Below are 12,346 nucleotides of genomic sequence, written 5' to 3' on the forward strand. Positions count from 1 at the left end.
TAACCTGAGCAGAAAGCTTATGTGCGAACTGCCAGACAGATGGGACAGGAAATGTCTGTGAGATCTGAAGAGAAGAGGCTTCTCCAGAAGATAAGGACACAGCAGAGGAAAGCAGACTTGTCAAGGCCAGAACAGAGCGGCCAGAACAGAGCAGATGCATCTCTGGAAATCATTCCTTTAACTGAAACTTTGTCTAGGTGTGACCACCAGTTAGGATGCTTTTTACGTGTCAAAGAAATCTAGACAAAGACATTCTGGTGCCACTGAACTTTCAGGCATCATTGAAGAACTCTCATGTGGTAACCTTGCCAAAAGGACCAGAACAATTGTCACTACCATTAGTTCTGGTACTCAGCTGCCATGGCTGAGGTAGAAGGCAGTACTTTGACTTGCAGGGATGAGATCCTGTCTTGACAGAAACTGACTACACAGGTTTCTGTCAAGACAGAACCTGGCTAGACAGGTCAATGAATCCAGGTGACATCCAGTGAAAATATGCATGTGATCGCTTATTTGGGAATCTGTAGTGTTCAATAACATTCTCAAGTACTGGGAAGGCTGCAGCAAGTATTCCTTCCACTGAATCAGCTAGCAGCTGGTTATTCAGATACGGAAACAGATTTCCAGCAGTCTAAGATGCACTCCAACAGCCACCATACAGCTGTGAACATCCTGGGGTTGTGGGGAGACCAAACGGAAAGGCACTAAAACAGTGGATGGATCCTGCCCTGATGCACAGAAACTACCTAATAATCTGGCTATCTTGGTATGTATGCAGGTGTCCTGGAGTTCTACACAGAACATCCAATATCCTTTTGCATGTCAGAGGAGCACAGACTGTACCACAACCATCCAGAATTTTGTCTTCACTATAACACTTGCTTAGGCTACTTACATCTAGGATGGACCTGTGGGTCCTGGATTTTCTTGGGAACCAATAAAAATCTTCACTTTTGGAGCTTCTCTGGTTTTGCGAAATCTCCTGGATGATTCCTTTGTTTATGGAGGTTTATCACCTCTAGTTTGGCCATTATCTTTTGATGTAGTGGGATGCTGAAAAGGAGAACAGAATTAGATCTTGGAGATAAGATGAACAGAACGGTGTAGCCTCAGAATACGACTTCCTCAAGCCATCTGTCATGTGTAAAGATGCAGAGCGATTCAAACATTGACTGCCTTCCACACTTGGACAGTCAAGGAAGTCCTTGGGGATTCTACACTGAGCTCCCAGGATGACTGCAGAATACAAGATTTTGTGGACTAACTCTGCCCTGGGTCAAAATCTGTTCTGGAAAAAACTACATTCATGTTGGTTTCTGTCAAAACTTTGCTTTTATAAACCACAGGTTCTGTATATTCTTATGGATATGGTGGATCATCATCTGCAGCCTGTACAACTTGATGCCACCAAATGGAAGGATTTGCCCTCATGCTCATTCTTTTGCAGCTTTTTTTAACATCCAAAAAGCAAGGAACTGTCATACAGGAGGGGGGTGATGCAAGATGTCCTGAAGCTGCATGCAAAGTTACAGTGCTGGAACAAGGCATGATACTATATGGCAAATCTGAACCTGTCCACATGGGCTGCTCAGTCAAATGCATTCTGTAGAAGTTGCAAGGACAGAGTAGATATGATGGCCATGGTTGCCATTTGAGACATTAACCTTTGTCTCGTATCCCTGTGTGTCATCTTTTTTAGCATTTCTGGGATCTGATATGTTAAGTCAAGCTGAAGAAGAGTCACAAGTGTCAGGTAGTTCTACATGCAAACAGAACATGTACCTAATGCAAACAGGTGCTTCCCAAAGTAGTCTAACTCTGTATGCCTTGTTGGGGGTTCATACCACTGCACTCTCATCCAAGAATTCTTTCTTTAGGCTAGATGCCAACACAATGGAGTTAGCCACATATATTAGTCTTACTCTGACACTCCCTGGCCTTTGGTGGCCAGAGAACCAGCCCTGCTCTCCATGGGATAGGCACTACCATGGCAGGTCTTGGTAATGTTGCTGCATGATGAGAGACACTGCATCACTGGCAGGAGGGACCACCCAAGACGATGGTGAAGCAGAACAGAAAAGCCACTTAAAGTATATTCCCCTCAGGGGAAAATAAGGACAACTGTCCACACCCTCCTCTTACACCTTAATTCCAGAAGCTCTCCAAACCTGGAATTGTCATGGTGGAATACGGGTTAAGAATCCCTTTCATCCAAATCAGTACCCATGGTGGGGGATGCCACAGTGGGAGGAATCTAAATTGTTCCTTTTGAATTCCTTCATTCTGGTAAAGATCAGAAAGGCCTCATCAAAAGTTTTAATAAGAGGAACAGGACGCAGACACCATACAATTAGTCCAGCAATCACATTCTACCCCTCTGCTCCTCTAGGGTGGAGAAGATGAGACCAAGGTAGCACAGTGACACATATTCTGGGGTGGAGTGGATGTTGGTGCCAACTCCATAGGGGAATCCTGCTTCTGCACCATCTACAAGCTTTCAGTGACTGACTTCAAGGATCCCAGTACCCACGGAATCTGTGATCAAGACGATGTCAGCAATGAAGTGGTTGATGCTGACTCAATCTGCTCAATTCTCAGCACTGTGGCCAAAGTTAACACCAAGGATGGTTTTGGTGCTGGGAATTCTAATGCCAAAGTGGTCAACGATGACAATGACCCTGATGGCATCAGTGCTGAAATCAATGACAACTCACTGGCAGTGAGAATCTGGTCACTAGTGCACCCTGATGCTGAGACACTTGACCCCAAGCCCATCACAGGAGAAGGACAAAATTGGCCTTAAGCAGGAGCTGAGGCATAACTATCTGCTCCATAATACATGCAGCCTGGAACAGGCCAAGGGAAGTAGAAATAGAAGATGAGAGTGGTAGGGTCTCAAAAAGTAAAAAGTGATATCTGCCTGTAATTCTACTGTAAAAGAGAACAGACTGGATCATGTCAGATACATAATGTACGGTAGTTACATGCTAAGCACAAAAGCATTAGACATGAAAAATGCAAAGGTATATTTATGTGGGAAGCATAAGCTGGTATATACAAAACAATAAAGCAAATGTTAAAGGGTATGTACATGTGACATACAAAATGCAGAAAGGTTTAATATGGAAATGTTTGTAATATATCTCCTGTTAGATCATCAGGTGTAAAAAATCCATGATGTGCTTACACAGCTGCTCCAAGTCTACATTTTTTTTTTTTTTGTGGGGAGGGATACAAACAGATATAGACATATACATGTACACATATACGGACAAAAACAGGAGGTGGGAGAGTTAATACTTGGATGTGATGCACTAAATATAAGTGAAAAGAACAGTAAGATGGCAAAACTGTATGCTGCAAACCATGGCTGTACATGCATACAAGACTAATAATGCAGACAAGTGACTATAAGTTACTTGGAAATGATACAGCAACACAATGTGAAGTGCCATACTCCAATGTGAAACTACTTAATTACCAGAAATTCAATTAGGTCAGACCTTAGTATAAAAAAGTGTTAAATGTTAGCATCAAATAAAGTTTGGTTGCATTGCAGTCGAGTCTCTCAAAAACAAGTTATGCTTCACTGATTTTTCTTAATCAATAAACATAATTCAGAAATGCTCTGTATGGAGTTTCACCTTCTCATAACCTTGTGCAAGTATACCAACTTTGCCATTTCATAGCAGTGTATCAAAGAGAAAACCATCACTGCAGCGCACCTCTACCTTGTACAACACAAATCTATGCAATTTTGTTACATTGCTATGGAAAGAATGTGAAATAACAGTCCTTCCACAGCATATCCTCAGTATGTAAAAAAACATTTCCAACTTCGCCATGTCTTGTTTCTGTACATCACTATCTAGCAATCGAACTGTAATGCCAAGTACCTACTACCTGCAAGAGATGAGCAATCCCATGGCAGCTGCATTTCTCATTCAAAATGCTAATGAACTGTTCAATTTTGACAGTTGTCAAAACACACAAAGTGTAAAGCAATGTATACATAATTACACCACAACAGTATGTGGTATAAGCCCAAGGGCAAAGTACCTGGGCATTTACAGGTATGGTGCAGTGATAGAGAAAGAAAGGCCATTAGGATCATGCGACCTTGGTACAGAGTGCCTTACACTGTTCAGATAACAGCCATGCATCGATAAACAATGAAACATTCAGGAGTACTAAAACTAAGCTTCAAACATGAGGTCAAGAAGGGGAGCTGTAGAAGAACATCAGTAAGTTAAATGGCATTGCAATAAGAAATACAACTCAGTGGTGAAATCCTGTCAGTGCAAACGTTTCTTTGTCATTCACACTAATTGCTTTGCATATGACCAGGTGGGGCTCTCTGCATTTATGGGTAGAGTGACACAACAAATGAAGAAAGCTGTGATATCTTGACAGCCTTGACTTCACTGCCTTATGCTTTTCAAATATGGTCCCCCCAGAGTCCCAGTTGAAATGTACCCCATCCAACTCACAGCTTTCTATCTACTAACCAATTTCTCACAAAACCCCAACTCTCTCAGTTGTCATGCTGACTCTTACTTTTCCATTACTGTCCCCAACCTTGGGAATAATCTACTGCTAACAATAAGGCAAAAACATAACACTTCTTATTTTAAGAGAACCCTCAAGGAACACCTAATCGATTTGCAGAACTGTAACTGTACTCCACATCCATGTCGTTAGCCCTAACAACTGTCCGACTCTCCTTTTTATATATCTGTGTGTGTGTATGTATATGTGTGTGTATATATATATATATATATATATATATATATATAGATATATAAAATTAAATAATTATTCTATGGTGCTCTCTCCAACTGCCGCTGCTGCTATTGCAGCCATGTGAATGTATGTGCAACTTTATTCATATTTCTGTTATAATGTATTTTGTTTTATATTATATATATTTTTGTTACTCATATTCAACTTATTCAGTCTGTACTTAAGTGAAACTTTGTTTATCCCATGGGCTGCTGAAAAACAGCATTGCCCACTAGGACTACCTTGGCTAACAAACTGAGTGAACAAACAAATGAATTAACTAATGCAGATTTACGTTCTGATCAATAAAGCATCACCGGGAGACAGAAATTACTGTTAGGTTAAATTGTTAAAGGAGTTTGAAAACAAGATTCATATGCTCCTGAAGATAGGAATACAGACTTAGGGTTTGTACACTAACTGGCGATTCACATCATTTTTTCTCTTCTTACAAAATGAATTTAAAATCTCCCTCGTGTGTGTTTATATATATATATATATATATATATATATATATATATATATATACGCACACACACACACACACACACACACACACACACATATATATATATATATACACACACACACACACACACACACACACATACGTGTGTGTTGTGTACAAATACATGCACACAAACATCCATATGTCTGTATTCATCCATCTTCCATACTAAGCTAGGTGGTCCACAGATGGCCAGACCTATTTTTGGAAAACAAGCAAGCAATGGGCACAATGAAAGAAACTGCTCTAGAGCATACACCAGTTTATAACGGGAAACCAACCAATGTATACCTTGTGCCAATTTAGTCCAACTAAACCACCCACCAGTGCCTTTAGAACATGCAAGGTAAAAAACTGAAGCAAATGTGCAAGAATGTGAAAAACTACGCAAAAGGCACCCCAGATGAGAGTCAAAGTAGAGTAGCAAGAGCTGTGAGGAAGCAACAACAATCACTGCTCCAACACAGACACACAACCTTAACAGCAAATAGAAACTGCACTTACTTGAGTGAAAGGGAGTAGTCGTGCTTGCTTGTCTGACTGTTTCGTACCAGGTAGCTGCATTCTTTACACAGCCTTAAGAGGTTTTCTGAATCTGTTCGGTTTATTGCTCCATGATACCATCTAAGCAACAAAACAACAATAGGGAGACAGAAATTACAGACTAAAATTTAACGAGGTACACGATGTAAAATATGCCATACGTCCCCTAACAAACAGAGGGAATGTTAAAATATCAGTATGCTTTGTCACGCAACCACAACACTGCAAATTAGGCAACATACTTAGAATGTCTGATCAGGATAGTCTACATGTTTTCAGTGTGCAGCTTCAGATGGAATGTAACAGTTCTTTAAAAAAACATCTGTGAAAAGAGGAGCTTCTTGGACATCCAGCAACTATCAAAAAACTACAGTCTAAGAGTCCGAAGACAAATGCCCACTGCAACAGCTGGAATTCTGACAGTGGAGTGGACAGTCTTTCTATTGTAGCAAAAATAAGCCAATGCCACATTGTGTAATATGACTATGTAGTGATATGAATTTTACTATAAAATGCCCCCTGCCATCTGCCTTTAAGAATGGCTACTACTCTCAAGAGTAAGTCTGCATAGCTATTGCTATCTTCCTCTACCTCAGACATTTTGGATGAAGAAAAACAACCTCCTGGATTTAAGTATCTGCCCCTACATTTGATCACACTTCCTCATTACAGTGGATTTATTTTTGCTGACTACATTAGTCCCATTAGGCATACAGCCTGCTTTCAGAGGAAACCCAAGGTGTTATTCATACTGAGTACAGGAAATATGGTCACAACCTCCTCTATCTCAGACAGTCTGAATAAAGGAAAACCGAAAATAAATAGTTTTGCAGGTTGAAGTGGCTATCCCTGCATCTGATCTTACTTCCACATTTTTGGGAAGGATTTATTTATTTAGACCTAAGAATTCCCCTACTCTTTTTGAGACAGAGGTGGCAGTTGACAGAGATTCTGGTCTCACAGGCAGTGGGGAAGGCACAATAGTGGAGGCCAATAATCCGGGGTGGGGATATTAATGAAGACATTATCACAAAAGTACAGTTGTGTACCTACCATAAATGTATATGTTCGAGTGTATTCACTGTTGCAGTCATTACACTTGGGTTATCCTGCTGGCAGGCTACCCGCAGTCAGCCTGAATTCCAAAGTCCTGGTCCAGCATCGGTTGCTGTCACCTCTTGCCTGACGTCAGTGCGCCAGGGGTATACAAGATGCAGCCAATGCTATTTTCTTCAGTTTTTCTTGCCCCAGATGTCAGGTGCCCCCAAAAGGTTAGGCTAAAAACATTGCTTATAAGAAACATACACTAAAATAAACAATACCTTCATCTACAAGCAAATACACCACATAGGTAGTATAGAATAGAGAAGTACAGATAAGTCCCAGCAAAGAAAGGGGGATGGTGGGTGGGGTAACCGGGACTGCAATAGTGAATACACTCGAACATCTACATTTACGGTAGGTACACAACTGTACTATGTTCATCGTGCTTCACTGTTGCAGTCATTACACTTGGGTTGAATCCCAAAGCTGAGGTTGGGCGGCTGGGTCTAAATAGAATTAGGAGTGGCTATGAGGCCCTGCAGAACTGCAGTGGCAAAGCCTGCTCTGGATTTACAGTAAAGAGGTAAGTGGTAGTGCTTGGTAGAAGTGTGTACTGAGCTCCAAGTTGCAGCCTCCATTTCCTTGGTTGGTACTCCTCTGAGAAAGGCTGCTGATGTGGCTGCTGCCCTGGTCGAATGTGGCCTAATGCCCTTAGGCACTGATTTGCCATGCTGTGCATAGCAGAAATGAATGCAGTGTCCTATCCATTTTGAAATAGTCTGCTTTGAGATAGCCTTTCCTTGTGATCATGCAGCATATGCCACTAAAAGTTGCTCAGTCTTTCTGAAAGTTTTAGTTTTGTCCAAGTAGAAGCGTAGCTGCCTGTGTATGTCCAAAGAATGCAGAAGTCTCTCCCCTTTATTCTGGGGATTTGGATAAAAAGTAGGCAAATGAATGGTTTGGTTAAGAGCCACACTGGATACTACCTTTGGCATAAATGTTGGGTTTGTCCTTAGAGAAACCCTGTCCGGATGGAAAATGATAAAAGTTTTCTCTGCTGTTAATGCCTGTAACTCTGTGACTCTTCTTGCTGAAGTTATTGCTAGGAGCAGAGCTGTTTTCCATGATAAAAATTTTATTTCAGCTGTATTGGCTGGCTCAAAAGGAGGCAGTGTGAGCTTTTCCAAGACAAAATTGAGGTCCCATGTAGGTATCGGTGCTCTCCTTGGGGTTCTTATGTTTTTGACCCCTCTGAGGTACTGCCTTAGCAGTGGATGTGAAAAAATAGTTGGTTCTGTATTGTAATGAGCTGAAATGGCAGAGGCATGGATCTTAATTGATGAGAAGGATAGGCCTTTGTCCAGCATCTCAGTTAGGTATTGTAAAATCTGAGGAATATTTGGAACAAGTGGTTCAATTCCTTGTGCCCGATTCCAAGCACAGAATCTCTACCATTTTTCTGCATAAGATTTTCTGGTGTTGGGCCTCCTGGCTTCCAAAATGACATCCATAACTGCTTTAGAGAGAGGTGTGTTCTGAGTGGTTATATTATTCGCCATGCAGCCAGATTTAAGGTTCTGAGTTGGCTGTGCAGGATTTGATTATTTTGTTGGGTCAGAAGCAATTTGAGGTAAAGTCCAGGCTGGGCCTTGAGACAAGCTCTTTAGGATTGGGTACCAATGCTGGCATGACCAGACTGGGGCAATCAGAATCATGTTCGGCTTCTCTTGTCTGACCTTTAGGAGTACCTTGGGGAGGAGAGGCAGTGGAGGAAAGGCATAAACTGTCAGGGTTTTCCAGCTGAATGATAGAGCATCCACCTTCCACGCTTGCATGTGATAAGTCCTTGTGCAGAATCTCTGTAGTTGGCAGTTGTGAGGGGAGGCAAATAGATCTATATTTGGGCATCCCCATTTCCTTGTTATCATGCTGAAGACTTGTGGATCTAGTTTCCACTCGTGAGGGTCCATGAGGTTTCTGCTAAGTTCGTCTGCCAGAGTATTTGTCTTTCCTGGCAGGAATTGTGCTTGCAGATGCACTTGATAGATCAATGCTGTGTTCCACAAAGTTATGGCTTGCCTGCAGAGGGGGTAGGAGTGTGTGCCCCCTTGCTTGTTTATGTACCACATGACTGTAGTATTGTCCGTCTTTAGCAATAGTTGTCCTGGATGGAGTAGATCCTTGAAGGCTGTCAGGGCATTCTGTACAGCTGGCATCTCTTTTTGATTGATATGAAGATGCATTTGGCTTGCGGGCCACTTGCCCTGAATAGATTTTCCTGCCATGTGTGCCCCCCAGGCATAATCCGATGCATCTGTTGTTAGTGTCTGCCTGCCTGTGGGTAAAGTGAATGGCTGTCCCTTGTTGTGGTGACAGGCCAGTGCCCACCATCGAAACTCCTGTTGCAGGCAGGGAATGAGAGCAATTATTGTTTCCAGGCTGTGGCAATGTTGAGTCCAAACACTTTTTAGATACCATTGTAGCTTCCTCATATGCAGTCTTGCATATGGAATTAGCAGAACGCAGGATGCCATGAAGCCCAAAGCCTGCTGAATTTTTCTTGCAGGTAACTGGGATTTTGTTGCCATCATTTGGAAGTAATGAGTCAGTTGCCTTTGTTTGTCTGGTGTGAGATAAGCCATCTGGGCAGTTGTATTTAAGCTTGCACCCAGGAATATTATCTCTTGAGAGGGCACTAGTTTTGATTTCTTTTCGTTTACTGTGTACCCTAGGCAAATTAGTAATCTTTTTACAATACAAACGCCAGATGCTTTAGTAGAATATGTCCTTGCTCTCTGCTTGAATAAGGCAGTCGTCCAAGTAGGGGTATATTTGAATTCCTCGTTGTCTGCAAAAAGCAATTACTGGTGCCAGGCATTTTGTGAAGACCCTGGGAGCAGTAGATAAGCCAAAGGGCAGTGCAGAGAATTGGTAGTGCATTGAGCCAACTATGAATCTGAGGTATCTTCTGTAAGATTGTCTGATTGGGACATGCAGGTATGCCTCTTTGAGGTCCAAAGTTACGAGCCAAGCCTTCTTGCCTAGCATGGGCAGAAGTTGCCGCAGTTTCAACATTTTGAATTTTGGAACGTCCAGAAAAGTATTTAGAGTAGACAGGTCCAGTACTGGTCTCCAGGCTTTGTCCTTTCTGAATAACAAGAAAAGTCTTGAGTAAAATCCTTGCCCCTGCTCTTGCTGTGGTACTCTTTGAATAGCCCTCATGTCCATGAGAGATGAAATTTGCTTTTGTGCCTCTGCCCACTGATTGTGTGGCAGGTCTGGCATACCTTTTGCCGTTGGGAAGGTGTGAAAGTGGAACCTGTAGCCCTGAGAAACAATATTCAGTACCCATCTGTCCTGGGTGATCATGTGCCAATTTTGTGAGAAAAGTGCTAGTTTTCCCCCTAAGGGTGCTGCCAAAAGGTAAGTGCTTGGCATTGGTAGTGGGCAGTCACTGGGACTGTTTCCTATATGGCTGTGATTTGTCTTCTCCTCCTTTGGAGGCTGAAGCACCCCATTGTTTAGGCCTGTATGAGCCTTGGGGCTGAGATCTGCCTCTAGGGCATCTCTATCTGCCTCTTTGTGCCCTGACACTGGAAAGGACCAATTCTTAGAAGGCCAGTTCCTGCTAAATCTGGGTGGCTGAACCTGTTGGAAATCCTTAACTGTCTGCATTGATTTCGCTTTATCCTCCATTTTCTTTAACACCTCTTCTGCCTTAACACCAAAGTATCATGCTGTAATGGAGCATCCAATAATTTTGCTTTAACATGATCAGGCAGACTCTGTTATTTAACCAAGCATGCCTTTGGATGACAGAGCCTGTGACTGCGGCCCTGCAAGAAGCCTCTAGTGAATCAAAACCACATTGCAAAGTATGCTTTCCCACTTGTTCAGCTGCATGCAATAAATCCTGTATTTCCTTGTTTTCAGGACATACAATTTTTGTCAGCATTTTCTGTTTTAGCAGAGACATTAGGTATTGCTGATATTTAAGCATGTGAAACTAGCAGTTTAAAGCCCTTACAGCTAAAGTAACTTTTTTCCCACATCTGTCCAGTGGTCGAGAATCCCTGTCAGAGGGAACAGGGTTTTTTGCAGTGGAAGCCTTGACCCCTTTGGGACCCTGAGATATAGTTTCTGGGTCAGCAGCAGGGTTTTTATAAAGAAATTTATGTGAATCTGGAACCCTGTAGTACCTATCTGGCTTAACTGGTGCAGGGGGTAAAGAATCAGGAGAGAGACTGGACTCAGAAAATACATAATCTACAATGTCTAGCATAGGAGGAATAGCAAGAGGTCCGTGTTGAGGCAATAAAAGAAAGTCTCTGAGCCTTTTCTTGGATTCTGAATAATCTTGGCTCTCCCAGTGGAAATGCTCCCTCATGGTGTGCAGGGTTTCCCCAAAAGAATAATCCTCAGGTGGAGAGGCTGAAGGGATAGATTCTTCAGCATCAGAGTCCTCATAGGGAGGAAGATAATATCCCTGTTCTGAAGAGGAATCAGATGAAATAGAAACCTGGTCAGAGGAATCATAGTCAGTGTCTTGCCTAGGCCTTTTATCAGGAGGGGGATGGGAACCCCTGATCAAAGTAATTAAGGTCCTCTGCCATTTTAAGCATCTGTTTCTTAGGCATGGATGACTGTCCGGGAGAATGCTGTACTTGTTTCTTTGTCTTTAAAGGTGTTTTGGACTTTGCCTTGGTTGCTGAAGTGGTCTTGATAGAAAACTGTGTAGGTCTGAAAACACCCTCAGAAGCCGATGCCTGCTCAGCGGCTCCGGACCCATCTGAGGGAATAGTTTCCGTAGGCCCAATACCTTGAGTTTCCAGAGGCCTAGATATCTCCAAGTGGGAGTCGGAGGCGGCCTGTGGCTCTGAGGTAGCGGGTGTCAGGGGCTGCGAAAGCGCCTCACTGAAAACCAGTGACTGGCTTAGAAGAGGCTTCATCATCGGTTTTGGACCTCGGATGCCTGTCCTTTTCTTTTTCCTTGCGCTTTTTATGAACTCCGGTCATCAGCTGTTCCGACGGCATTATATAGTTAAACCTTCGGCCAAAGTAATGGAAAGCAAAATCGAACCGACGCTTAATAGTGCGTTGGTTAAATCTAGCACAAAACCGACAACTAGCAACGTCGTGGTCAGGGCCTAGGCAAGGAATACAGTAAAAATTAAAATCCTTATGAGGTATTTGCTTCCCACAAGAAATACAGTTGTTAACTTTTACTGACATCGGTCTGGATCAACAAAAAGTTTCCCCAATGGGGTACTTAGCTTTATTGAATACTTCGGATCTGAAATTCAATTTCGAAAATCTCAGGAGTCGGCCGACCGGCACTTGCAAACTGCTTTTGCTTCGGGCACCGCGCAGCAAGAAAGATGGAAAATGGCATTGGCTGCATCTTATACATCCTTGGTGCACTGATGTCAGGGAAGAGGCGACAGCAACCGACGCCGGTCCAGGACTTTG

At 42.7% G+C, this 12,346-nt stretch overlaps 1 protein-coding gene across 2 annotated transcripts in view; it reads right to left on the minus strand.

Annotated features, from left to right (window-relative positions):
* The window catches only part of SHB (SH2 domain containing adaptor protein B), a 1,716,047-nt gene that overhangs the window by 425,690 nt on the left and 1,278,011 nt on the right, over positions 1 to 12,346 (minus strand). For both annotated transcript variants that reach the window (XM_044060968.1, XM_044060969.1), the window contains exon 5: positions 5,795 to 5,914. In XM_044060968.1, the coding sequence (XP_043916903.1) occupies positions 5,795 to 5,914 (120 nt within the window). The remainder of the gene's footprint in view (positions 1 to 5,794; positions 5,915 to 12,346) is intronic.

The sequence above is a fragment of the Protopterus annectens genome, chromosome 2.part0 (assembly GCF_019279795.1).
Source record: "Protopterus annectens isolate FY-2018-M chromosome 2.part0, PAN1.0, whole genome shotgun sequence".
Taxonomy (NCBI): Eukaryota; Metazoa; Chordata; order Ceratodontiformes; family Protopteridae; genus Protopterus; species Protopterus annectens.